Here is a 13,117-nt window from a genome sequence, read left to right as displayed (position 1 = left end):
ATAGTGTTGAGGGATGTGGTAGAAAAAGTCAATGGTTTACATTCATAATTCCAAAACAACAAATTGATAAAATTCCTACTAATGCGATAAGTCACTTTTTTATTTTGATATCAAGTGGTATGAGAGAGTAATTTTTACAATTGTTTTAAAAAGTAATTTTTAAACCAATAGAAAGGTGTCCTATACTACATTATGACTGTCTTTATGGACAACTTGCCATTTGAAATCTCGTCAATTTTCAAAATGTGAATATTTTCAGTTATTACACCTGCTCCTGAAACCTCCCTGCCAATTTGTACTTTCACAATCACATTTCCATCTTTTTTAAAAAATAAATTAAAAAAAAATTATTTTCCCTTTTACTGTGGTTAATACCCATACGAACAGGGATTTAGCAAAAAAATAATAATAATAATAATTAAAAATATAAAAGTATTTTCTCTATTTCTATTAGTTATGGTTAGGCTTGGCAGAACTAGATTTTTGTTTACTTATTTCAATTGATAATTTTTTATTTTTAAGCATTTTTTCAATTTTTATCAATTTAAATTTTTAGTTACAGAAAATTATGGGGGGAATTAAGTTAATAAAGAGGTCAGACAATTTAACGACAGTAGATGTCGAGAGTCAAAAAATTAAAGCTTTATAACCATCAAAACACAAATGATCAACATCACATATCAGAAGATAGAAAGTAAACATCCTTAAATTCTAATAAATTCTCAAGCAGCAGTTTTCTTACTTTGTCTATCTGTAAATTGTGATTATCATCAATAGAAATATTTTTCTTTGGTTTGTACATATACAGTGAAATAGACGTTCACTGATATTTACTGATAAAAATCTAATCTTTCCGAACCTAGTTATGGTAATCTTGGGCATTGCATGTAGCAACAGTGGTACAACCGTCTCATAAAACTACTATTTTTAATGTGAACTGTATCTTTAAGCAAAGGGCCTAACTTAAAATGCTACAATACAACTGTTAATATAAGCTGAGTGCCTCAGGAAAATCTAAAACTACTTTGACCAAACTATACAATTACCAGAAACACAGGTTTTTCCCAACACTTTTGGGCAGCACTCTGCAAACATTTTCCTGTTCTGATACCTCAGAAAGTCACAAAACTGTGGTATGTGAAATACGGGAGAAATAGGATGCTGTAGGAAACTGAACTGCTTCAATAACAGACCTTTTACAGGTGAATTCTTATGCTTGCTGAGAAACTGGATCTCACAGGAGTATCACTGAGTCAAGTGGCAAATTAATTTCCTGGGATTAGCTGATTATACTTTAATAGTAACTAGCCATCTAACTATAAAATATCTCCACAATTTCTGCTCTAATTACTGTTTTTACCGTTTTCCTTGATCTTCCTACACTTTTCCCAGATAAAATCAGCAAGCTACAGAATACAGTCAATAGACCGTCCTGTGGCACCTTTAAGAGTAACAGAAGTATTGGGAGCATAAGCTTTCGTGGGTAAGAACCTCACTTCTTCAGATGCCTTGGCAGAAGTATTGGGAGCATAAGCTTTCGTGGGTAAGAACCTCACTTCTTCAGATGCCTTGGCAGAAGAAGTGAGGTTCTTGCCCACGAAAGCTTATGCTCCCAATACTTCTGTTAGTCTTAAAGGTGCCACAGGACCCTCTGTTGCTTTTTACAGATTCAGACTAACACAGCTACCCCGCTGATAGTCAATAGACCATTACTATAAAATAAGAGCAGCCCAGCAGGAAGCATATCAGACTGAATATGCAGAAACTGGAAGGAAGAGAGCCAATTGGAGGAAGACAAGATCTTTTTCATGATCGTTTATAAGCAGGAAGCAGCCAATAAGGAGACGAATCCATTGTTCAAATTTGGTGAAGACAACCACAGATTTATAGCTTATAAGAAAAAAAAAAAAAAGTATGACTGTTCTGACATAAGTGAGCCATAAAAATCCCAAGACCACTGTAACTCTAAGCCAATTTTCATCCTACAATAAAACACAGTTTATACAGAGAGGAAAAAGTTTGTTGACAGTAAATATTTTGTCTAATTATAATTCATAATTAGATATGAGATTTCTTCTTGCAGACCAGAAAGAGCAGAATCAAACATACTCCTGAGAAGCTGAGATCCTTGAACAAGCAAGTAGACTATCTTCTGACAAGAAAGAAGAGTGGGTTGCAACTATGTGAAGTTTTCACTTGCCTTTTTTTTTTTTTTTTTTTTAAAGATGTTTTAAAAAATAAAAGCACTGCATAGGCACAAACATTAGGAAGTTTTTCATATAAAATTGTATGACATTACTAGTGAATGAAAAGAGGTTATTTGTAAAAGAAATATTATAGTAATTTCCAGGACCAAAACTCACCATTTTCTCTTTATCCTCTTGTTTATTTCCATCAGATTGAAACTACAAAAAAGACATTCATATTAATTGTAGAATTATGAGACTGTTAAGTTAGTCTATTACTATTGAATAAGTATAATTTCAAATCAAAGTTACTTCAGAAAAATCTATATCTAATGGACTGCCCACAAATGGTATAATACTCCCAATTTGTAGCACTGAAGTTTCATCTTAATATCTGTATCTTTTTAGCTGTATACAGTATATGACTACTAATCATATACAAATGCATTGTTGCATATATAGAGTAACAATTCAAATATTTGTTTTGAATGTAATATTTTTCACACAACATTTGTAATGCCTAAATGAAGATTCAGCTACTCATTATTATGTACCTTAAGATTTTTTCTTTAAACAATTTTCATTTTAAAGTTCTTTTGAAAAAAATTGAAATTGTAGTGGAAAATGTCACAACGTATCAATACTTTCATTACTTAAACCAGAAATGAAAGCAGACATTTTAAATTATTCTTAAGCATTTTATGTTAACTGAAGGGTTCTAGATTCATTTTTATTTCATTTTGCTTAAGTTCAAGGATGAAATATTAGCTCCATGAAGTTAATGGCACAACTGCAACTAACTTCAATGGGGCCAAAATTTCACCCCAAAGCTTTTAAAAGAAGATTTAGTCAACATCAGGAATAGTCCCCAAAATCAATACATCCTTTTCAACATTAGCTTTTGCTAGGGAACTAACACACAACAAAATTTCAATAACAGATGTTCAGCTCTGTCATCTAGAGGTTACACATTTCAAACTATCTGAAGAATTTAAAAATTGTTTATAATTTTAGGAACCAACAAGTGGCTTCTGTACTGTGGAAGTAAACAAGCATTTGTGCTGTACAATCTTGAGGTGGGTTTCTTTGTTGTTGTTGTTTTTTGGCTGTGCATGGTGGATTTGGTTCTTCTAAGCAATGTTAGAGTTGCATGCACACCAATGAGAGGGGAGCCTAATTTGTTGCTATGGTGAGTGTTGGTTTTTGTTTAAAAAAGGGGGCAGCCTTGTATAAAATCTGATATCATCCATCTTACTTTACAAGGGTGGAGAAAACTCAACAGAGTTCAAATTATACACCTCCAATATTTAGACACTATCATTTGCAAGGCAAAGACTACACTAATTTGGAAAGCGTGTGAAGTGCACCTCCTATGTTCCAGTGCAGAGCAGAAAACTAAATCTTAACACGCTGTGTCCTACTGCTTCATAAATTTAATGTTTTTGGCATAGTAGACAGAGTGCAATGTTTTACAGAGTTCACAAAGATTCATTATGTCAAGAAATTAAACAAAATTCTATTTATTTAGATATTACATATGTAAATTATCTGGAGGACCATACTAATACCCATCAGTCCATCAGTGACTATAGCAGAAAGAATGAAATAGCTTCTAAGTATGTAAATCTGATTATTATGTTTCAGATTTGTTTTCAAAACTGAAAATAATACATCAAAGCCACCACTGAAGAGCAAGTTGATTCATTTCTCAAAGAAATCCACATCCATATATGAAATAATGCTCATTTTAATGGAATAACTTAACTGTATATTATTTTTGCTGAAAGATGTAAATTAACTAAAAGACCACTATCAGTTAAAAAAAGTCACTATTCTGTACGCTATATTTTTCTGCCGTGTTGGAAAGAGATGAAATATATCTGGCTTTCAAACTATACATTCTAGAATAGCAGAATTTCCAAGCCTGTTATAAAAGTACAGACAGCAACTCCTCTAATAGCCACCCTTTGGGAAATAATATCTATTCAAGTTTTTTAGTCCTCATTGTCCCTCTTATCCTGCCCCACTCCTGTTGAATGTATATTAAGGTAACAACAAAGTGCAGATTACTTTACAGTTAAGTTTGAGCACAAAAGCCATGTTTGCAGTATTAGAAGCCTGGGTTTATCAACTACTGTATGATTAGTCAGCTGGCAGTTTCTAAAAAACCACTGTGGTTATAAATATTTCAATCATGTATATTAAATATGAATGGGAAAACTTCAACAGTTGACATAACATGCTGATTGCAATATGCATTAAAAATAACTTTCCCTATGTTACCTTAACCATTCTGTCCTCACTGTTCAGTTTCTTCGAAGTTCCAACCTAAAGCAAACAGCTATAATGTTGCTCATCCTTGTCATAAGCATAACATTTATGTATCTTAAACTATCATATTTGTATATTTCAAATACTGAATCTTCCACTAAAATGACAAAATAGAATAATATGAAGTGTCTAACATAAGTAAAGAATGGATCTTTGACATGATAAACAAATATGATAGTATATTCTTACATTTGTGAATTACTTTTTCAAACATTCCTTCTTCCCAGAAACCAGGACAACCTCTTCAGATGATTAGACCAATCTAACAGAAGGCACCACAGCCCAATATTCATAGTTGAAGCCTCCCATTAAAAAAAATGTCCTTAAATACAGGTATCAATAATTCTACTTTTACAAATCAACTACAAGTCACAAAAATTGTGAACAGAAAAAAATAGATGAAAGATACTAGGCCACTGACTATGGTAGAACAATATTTAAACATGACACATATAGCTATATCCAATATAGCACACAATACTATATCAATATATATCTGTAGAGAACTTGATAGTTTATCTTTGAGTTGCATGGAAAAAAATTCATTTCAGTAAAAGGTCTTGGACAATGGTGACATTTACCTGAATCATGACTATGAAGTTATATTAACTTGTAATGGTCCCACCTCAATTACAGCACAGAAGACTAATTTCTGATTACAGGGAATTTACTGTACAGGTTTATTATGCTATCCAGCTAAGAGTGAAATTACAAGGTTATATTTGCTTGGTAAAATAAACCAGCACTCACTTCATTTTTTGTCTACATTTCTTAGGCTTATATACTGTAATATCTGTTCAGATTTATGCATATGTATAATATAATGGCAGTTTAACTCTCTTTATATGAGGCTGGCATTACAGTTTTGTTTGATTCCTATTTGCAGGTAGGTGGCCATATTATTACTCACCGTGTCAACTGGCATCTTAGAAAACTGGGTAAAATACATTTTCAACTAGTCCACCTCAAGAGAATCTGAAACCATCTGGGTGGAAGGGATTAAAACAGGACCGCTAGAACCAACAAAATCTAACTAGAGGCAATGAGAAAAAGGGGGAGGAGAAGGGAGAGGATAGAACATAGCCTTCTAAACACGCTTGTATCTCAGTGTAATTTTGAACTGGAGCCATACAAAATGGATTATTTAAACTGCATTAAATCCTGGTGTGGACACACTCACTCAGAATAAAAATGGCCTTAATTCAGTTTAGTTTAATTCACTTTAGTTAATGAGAGTGTACACACAGGGGCTTAATGCAGTTTAACTAATCCATTTTCAATTCATACCTTTAGTTAACTCAGATAAATTTCTGAGTGTCCCTGTGTAGACAAGCCCTTAGCGGAGTCTGGGTTTCTTACTTCTATGTAAGATAAGTTTGTAAAGTGTGTTAAAGGGTCAGTGGGCTGAGATCTTTAATAATGTTCTCAATTCTAAGGTGTTATTAGTAAAATAGATGTGATGTTCATTAAATATGATTTTTTGCTTCAGTGACTCATTAAGAAAATGAAAAAAAAAACACAAATGCCATGGTAAAAAAAAAGAAAAAAAAAGGTTAAGACTAATACCTGTCCTCCACTCATGCAGATCTGACTGTTCTAAAATCAGAGCAAATTTTTATAGTAACAACATAAATTTTGAATTTTACAGCTGTTAGCCTGCACCACTACCATGACATTATTATAGGACACACCTTATGCCTGCTAAGTGTAGTTCTACTCTGAAAAGTGATGCTGAAAAAACAGCACTATCTGACAACTACACGTGTATTTCATTGTCTGCACAACTGCGGGTAAAAAAAAGTTTTTACAGTAAAAGCTGTGTTTTCCGGCACTTTATAAATCAGAAAACTCTAGAAACCAGCATTTCGGGGTGCCGGAAAATGGTGGCACTCACCTTGGTGGTCCCTAGCTAATGGGCGCTGCGGAGCCAGCGCTCGGGGCAGGGCAGGGGCAGTGTGCAAACCTGCCTGGCCACACCTCTGCCTAGGAGCAGCAGGGAACCGTCCGAGGTGAGCTCCATCCTGATCTGGCACCCTGCCCCGAGCCCCCTCCCACACCCAAACTCCCGTCCAGAGCCCGTGCCCCACACCTCCTCCCATGCTCCAACCCCAGCCATGAGCCCCTTAAGTTATCTGGAATTTTTGCCTAACTGGCAACCTCCATTCCCCCAACATGCCGAATAACATGGCTTTTACTGTATTATGTTTTACTCCTGTTTGCACAGCACAGACAAGAGAGAGAGATGGATTCTCTTACAGCTCATGCATCAACAGAACTGTTTAAAAAGTTATGCGTGACCAAAGATTCTGCCATCAGAAGTCAGAAAGAATTTTACTATACTGCATTTGTAGCATATGGTATGTGTGTGTGCTTCTCACAGTTACTTGAACTATAGATCTTGTAATACTGAGTACATGTGCCTCTAAGGTTATAAAAAATGATTACACTTTTTAAACTATTTCTAAAAATACAATATCTGATTATTATCCTCATGCATATATTCAAAAGGGGCACTATTCTTGTTGCATGTTCAACTGGAATTCTCTCATTTCCCATTTATTGAACGCTTAACTACAAAACCTCTAGTTTTGCACTAAAAAAAAAGTATTATGCAGTAATAAGAGAAGGGGAACTTTTGACCTAGGACACCAAGACAAACCCCTGATACCTATAAGGAGTGCATGGATTCAGATGTCTGAGAAGCCAGGACCAGGGTATTCTTACAAGTCTCATCAGAAATTACCACCACCACGCAGTAAACTGCCAATTACTCAACTTAAGTACCTTGCAAGCCAGAAGGGCTCTGTCACAGGTTTAAATTTGTGATTAAAAGAAGTCTGTGTATTCTAAATAAGATGCCAAGGCCTGTAAGCAAAATCCTCGGCTTATATGAATTCAGTATTGGCAGTCTAATAGCAATACTCTGCACTGGCATGCAACACATTTTCATTCAAATTCCAGTCTTCTACACCAGAAGTAGGTAGGCGGGAGATGTGCTAGGGAAGTTGCAGTTTTAATCACTGGGCTTTCTCATTGTTCTGCTAAGGATGTAAAGGAATAATACCATCCATCCAAGTGGAGGAGGGAGAATGGCAGGAGAAGTTAAAAATTATATAATATTATTGCAACTACTACTGGAAATGGAAGATACTGGATTATTCATCTTGCTGTAGTTTGAGTCAGCGAGCATTTGATGTTATTTGACTCAAGGTATCTGGCCAATAAAGATATGTCTACACTGCAAGGTAAGCTCAGGGTTAGTAGAACTTGAGTTAGCAGATCCTGGGTTTGTTAACCTAGGCTTGAGCATCTATACTCAATTGTAACACCAGGTTAGGAACTGTTGAACCCTGGGTCCCAATCTGGGGCCTCAGTGGCTACACTCCCCTTTTTTGGTGCTGTAGTATGGGGAAACCTGACTATCCACCAAACTTGACTGTCCAAAGGACAAAGAAAGTCAGCCTGTTGGATTGTGGGATGCTGTTGGTGGATTTCCAGAGCACAAGTCCATTGGGAATGTGTCTACACTGCAAAGTAATGTAGTTTTAACTCTGGGTCCCCGCCTGACTCTGGCTTGGACCCTGCACCTCCATGGGGTCCTGGGACCCTGAGTCCAAGCCCTGGGTTAGAGTTCGAACCCTGAGCTTACAATGAAGTGTAGACATATCCTAAGAGAGCACAGCAACCAGTGAAAAAGCAGGGGGAAGAGAGGAAAGGAGTGGGCAAGCCACTAATTGTAGAGTGCAAAGATGCAAGTCACACCAAGTTTTAAATATTATTCATTTTCACTTTTAAGCTTCAACTGTTTTTATAGTTTTGAACTGATGACCTGAAAGATGAGGCAGGTCAGCAAAGTGGCCAAACCTGTATTGTATCAAACAGAACACTGCTGGAACAGAAGCAAAAACAACCCAGGGGCCTTGACTTGATCTGAAGACTACATTCCGAGAGAGTTCATAATACAAAAAAACTCCCCTTTGTCCTTTTTAAATAAAAAAAAGATCACTATACAGTCTTGACACTCACTTTGTGGAAAAGTAAGGTCCGTGGCCAAAATAGCACCCAAAAGGATCCACTTTAAAAATAAAGTGAGCTACTTTGGGAATTAGAAGGTTTCATAGCCCTCTGAATTAAACCCATCCCTGTCAGCAGCATATGAGAGGTAGCCTCTATAGCTACCGTATGGCAGCATCATGGTGGCAGTGGAGGCAGTCCAGCTAGAAAATAGCAGCTCTTCAACATATCCAACCACTGGGATGGGGGGTCTGAATTGGCAACTTTCACCGAAGGGGAGAGAAAAAGCACATCCCCCACTCTCCATGATACCTAACAGATGAGGAGAAACAAACTTTTTTAAATTGGTCCTATATTGGTCTATTGTTCACCATGGCCTTCAGGAAGACCTTCACATTTTTCCAGTGCAAAAGCTTCAATGAACTTGTATAGTATTTTTTCATAAAAATCTATCCACACAAAAGATAACATTGTAAAATAGTTATAATAAAGGAGATCAATGGGAGCAAAGGGAGATTGTCCTTTTAAAAACTGTTCGGACATTTTCTGTTTCAGCATGTGGAACACATCACAAGTATTTAATAAAATATCTTTTGCTGTCATCATATGGGAATAGTAAGTTTCCATCAAAAACTTTAGACAAGATGCTCTCTCTTACCAACCTCTTTCATAAATGCTTTTCCTAAGCGAACCACTTTTGCAAATAAAATGGGATCATGGGAGAGATGAGGACCAAGATAACAAAGCATGTTGAACACTTCCTTCCTCAAATCTTCAAAACTTTCTGCTTGTTTTGGGGCTCTCTTATTTTGCAAATTGGAAATTGGTGACCCTTTAGCCCCTTTAGGTACTCCAACTCTGTGAAAACAGAAGTATAAAATTTCACATTCTACATGAGGACTATTCACTTTTACAGTCAGGACAAACCATTTAGTTTATTAGTTAACTGATTTTAGTTACTATGGTTCTATATTATTTTCTCAGTGGTTTTTTCAATACAACAGTGTACTAGAGTCTTCTGGATTGATTTGGTGAAATTTTGGCCCCATTGAAGTTAGTGGGAGTTTTGCCATTAACTACAATGAGATCAGGATTTCATCCCCAAATCCTCTTCTTATCAAAGGGACTCTGTTGCTACATAATTAAATAAAACCTGCAAGATCACTACCAGTGGGTACAAAATATTTTATAAAAACCTCATTTTTAATATGGTAAAAAACTCACTCCACATTAAATAAATATTGTCTTTAAAGTAAATCTAAGTATATTAAGTGAAATATTCTTATTTTAATTGAACTTGTCCTTTGAACTGTCCAATATTTAAGATTTGCTTTAATAATCAGAACAGGACTGGGTAACAGTATTGACCTGAGCTATATCAAAAATGAACATTTATTGTTTGCATGACTCTCAAACGAGTTTAGACTAAAAAAAAATTATTAAAAAAATAGTAAACAGAAATGCAGTGAAGTCAATATTATATACAAAACTTGAAAATTGCTTTACCAGCTAAACATATTAACATAAGATCAGAAAGATACCGTACACAAATACTGTATTTACTGTGAGTGGCAGAGTGAGATATGTCAAACAAATTATGAACTCCATTTTGGATTAGGACATCCATTTTGTGTTATGTGCTGAACTCACATCTAACGTTGCTCAAGGGTATGATGATGTATTCCAGTCAGCTATCCTACCCAGGAGCATTTGATATCTTATCTTGTTAAAGGACAATCTCTAAGAAACCACAAAGATAACCATCTAGGGCCACTGACAGTCTCTCAACTACCAAGCCATCCCCATGAAAAAATGAACTCAACACAGGAGCACAAGGAAGGGCTCAGATAAGAAGTCTGAACCCAGGAATGTGCCCTGTAGATGCAAAACTAGGAATAATGATTAAACTCAATGAAGATCCAGATGGCTTATAGGCGCATGGTGCCCAGCAGTTGGATCAACTTATAACAGCCAACATGAATCAATTCTGCCTTAAATACACATGTACAACCCATACTAACTTGATTGAGAGTAGCATATATGTACTTGAGGATAGAATTAGACAAAGAGGGAAAAATCAACAACTTGATCCCTTATACATTTCTCCCACACCAAAATTATACACAGACTCAAAACATTTGGGTTGGAAGGCACCTGTTGAATTATCTAGCCTATTACCCTGTATCAGGACAGTAGTGCTTTGATTAGTTGTAAAATATATCTGATAGATAGGTACCTAGCAAAACCTTGGTAACTCCAATGATGGCAATTCTATAATCTCATATGATAGCTTGCTGTATTGCCAAACTTTTAAATAGATATTCTAAACCATTGGTTTTCAAACTGTGGGGCATCCCCCTGGGATTGCAATAGGTAGGCACAACTAAGGGACTGGCGAGCAGTGTGGAGCAAAGGCACCTTCAAGTCAGCCACCTCCTCCAGGACACGACAGGCCCCACCTGGTGATACCATTAGGAGGCTGTTGCTATCGCCTGACTAGAAATTCCGAGGTGCATGCACATTGCAAGGGAGCCACATTTGGCAGGAATGGCAGGGTTCACTGCAGCTGTAGCCTCACAGTATCAGAAAGCAGCAGCACAGAAGAGGCGGAGTTTCCCCAGCAGCTGCCAACAATCTCTCTGGGTTCAGCAACAGATAAAGCAGTGGTCTCCAAACTTTTTTGATGGCGCACCCCTATCGGTAAAAAAATTTTGAGCACGCACCCCCTGCCGCGCCGGCTCTACCATTTTTGCCAAAGCAAAAAAAAAGCCGCTCGGACTCCCGCCCGAACTGAAAACGAAGCAAAAACAAAAACAAAAAAGCACTCCTCCTGCCGTGCACCCCCAAGGATCCTCTTGCGCACCCCACTTTGGAGACCACGGAGATAAAGGATGGGGCAGCTGAGCCTGATGGGGTGAACGCGACGGAGGGGTGAGAGTGAACGAAGAGCAACCTAGCATCCCCAGCTGCCGCAGGTATCCACCACCCACCATCCCTTGTGGCCTCCCAGGCACTCACCACATTCTGCTTGCTGGGGTATCCCCTGGGTATCCCTCTCTTGTAGTTGGGGGGGGAGGAGGGTGTGCATATGGGGACATGAATCTCTGATGAGGGGCAAAGTGAAAAAAAGGTTTTGGAACCTCTGTTCTAAGCATTGGAATATGTTTAGTGTTTCTTTGCTGCAGTTTAAAGCTGTTATTTCTTGCTCCGTCCTTGTTGATTAACGAGAATAACAGCTCTTCTGACTTCTCCCTAACCTCTCTTGACATATTGCTAGGCTGGCAATGTGATTTATTCAAGTCTTCCCTCTCCCTTTTTACACCGGTATACCCAAGACTAAATGCAGTATTATAACTGACGTCTACCATTTCTAAGGCTATGATTTACTCATGGGCATTTTTAGTAAAAGTCATGGACAAGTCAGGGGCAAGAAACAAAATATCATGGCCTGTGACCTGATCATGACTTATATCATAAATACCCCTGATTGACTATTAGGAGGGGGGGAGCCTGTGGCACCAGCAGCGGGAGGGAAGGAGAGGGGGAAGAGCACCAGGGGAGCCCGCGGCACCAACTGCCGGGGGAGAGGGGGAGAAGCTCATGGCATCAGCGTCTGGGAGTCCCGGGGGGCCCATGGCACCAGCTGCCAAGGAAGGGAAGCCCTGGCACCAGCTGCCGGGGTGGGGGGAAGCCCCGGGGGGCCAGTGGCTGCTCTGGCCTCCACTGGGGGGAGTGCCAGAGCCAGCAGCTGCTCCGGCCGCCCCAGGACTGGGAAAGGGGTTGGGACGGCTTTGTGGCCTGCATCATGCGGGAGGTCAGACTAGATGATCATAATGCTCCCTTCTGACCTTAAAGTCTATGAGTCTACGAGGACTGCTGCTCAAGCGGTCTCCAGAGCCACCAGAGCAGTGGCCGATATAGCTGGTGCCAAGGCCACTCCAGCAGCAGTTGGTGTGGCTGGCTGCGAGGCCACCCAAGCAGCTGGCTTCAGAGCCACTCCAGCAGCAGCTGGTGTGGCTGTCCCCCGGGCCAGCTGCTCAGGCAGTCCTGGGGTGAGGCACAACGGCCGCTGCAGAAGACACAGAGGTCGCAGGAAGTCATGGAATCTGTGACTTCCGCAACCTCCAAGACAAACACGGAGCCCTAACCTAAGTTTCCTCCAAGCTGCACAGCCACGCAGCTGCCTATTAAGCCCCGCTCAGGGCTGCGGAGGGGAGAGGCGCCTCTCTCCACCGGATGCAGCATGGACCTGCCCTTCCCCACCCCAGCCCAAGTGCTGCTGTGGGGAGAGAGAGCTGGGGGGAGTCCTCTCTCCCCGCTGCAGCCCCTGGGCAGCCTGCACCCCAAACCCCTCATCCCCGGCCCCACCCCAGCCAGAGCCCTCACCTCCCCGCCCCCCAACCCTCTGCCCCAGCCCAGAGCCCCTCATCCCAAGCCCCACCCCGGAGCCCTCACCCTCCCCACCACAATCCTCTGCTGCAGCCCTGAGACCCCCTTCCACACTCCAAACCCCTCAGCCCCTCCATATTGGTGCACATTACAAAATTCATTCCACACATGCATGGGAAAAATTAGAGGGAACACTG

At 39.3% G+C, this 13,117-nt stretch overlaps 1 protein-coding gene across 4 annotated transcripts in view; it reads right to left on the bottom strand.

Moving 5' to 3' along the window:
- Positions 1 to 13,117, bottom strand: part of THOC2 (THO complex subunit 2) — a 110,159-nt gene that overhangs the window by 48,170 nt on the left and 48,872 nt on the right. For 2 of the 4 annotated variants that reach the window (XM_065556644.1, XM_065556645.1), the window contains exons 12-14: positions 9,194 to 9,389; positions 4,470 to 4,514; positions 2,364 to 2,405 (exon numbers count right to left, since the gene is read on the bottom strand). In XM_065556644.1, coding sequence (XP_065412716.1) covers positions 2,364 to 2,405; positions 4,470 to 4,514; positions 9,194 to 9,389 — 283 coding nt within the window. The remainder of the gene's footprint in view (positions 1 to 2,363; positions 2,406 to 4,469; positions 4,515 to 9,193; positions 9,390 to 13,117) is intronic. The other 2 variants (XM_024109693.3, XM_065556646.1) reach the window with 1 other exon arrangement.

Source organism: Chrysemys picta, chromosome 9, assembly GCF_011386835.1.
Source record: "Chrysemys picta bellii isolate R12L10 chromosome 9, ASM1138683v2, whole genome shotgun sequence".
Lineage (NCBI taxonomy): Eukaryota > Metazoa > Chordata > Testudines > Emydidae > Chrysemys > Chrysemys picta.
Note: the sequence above shows the minus strand (reverse complement) of the source record. Positions and strands in the feature narration are given on the sequence as shown.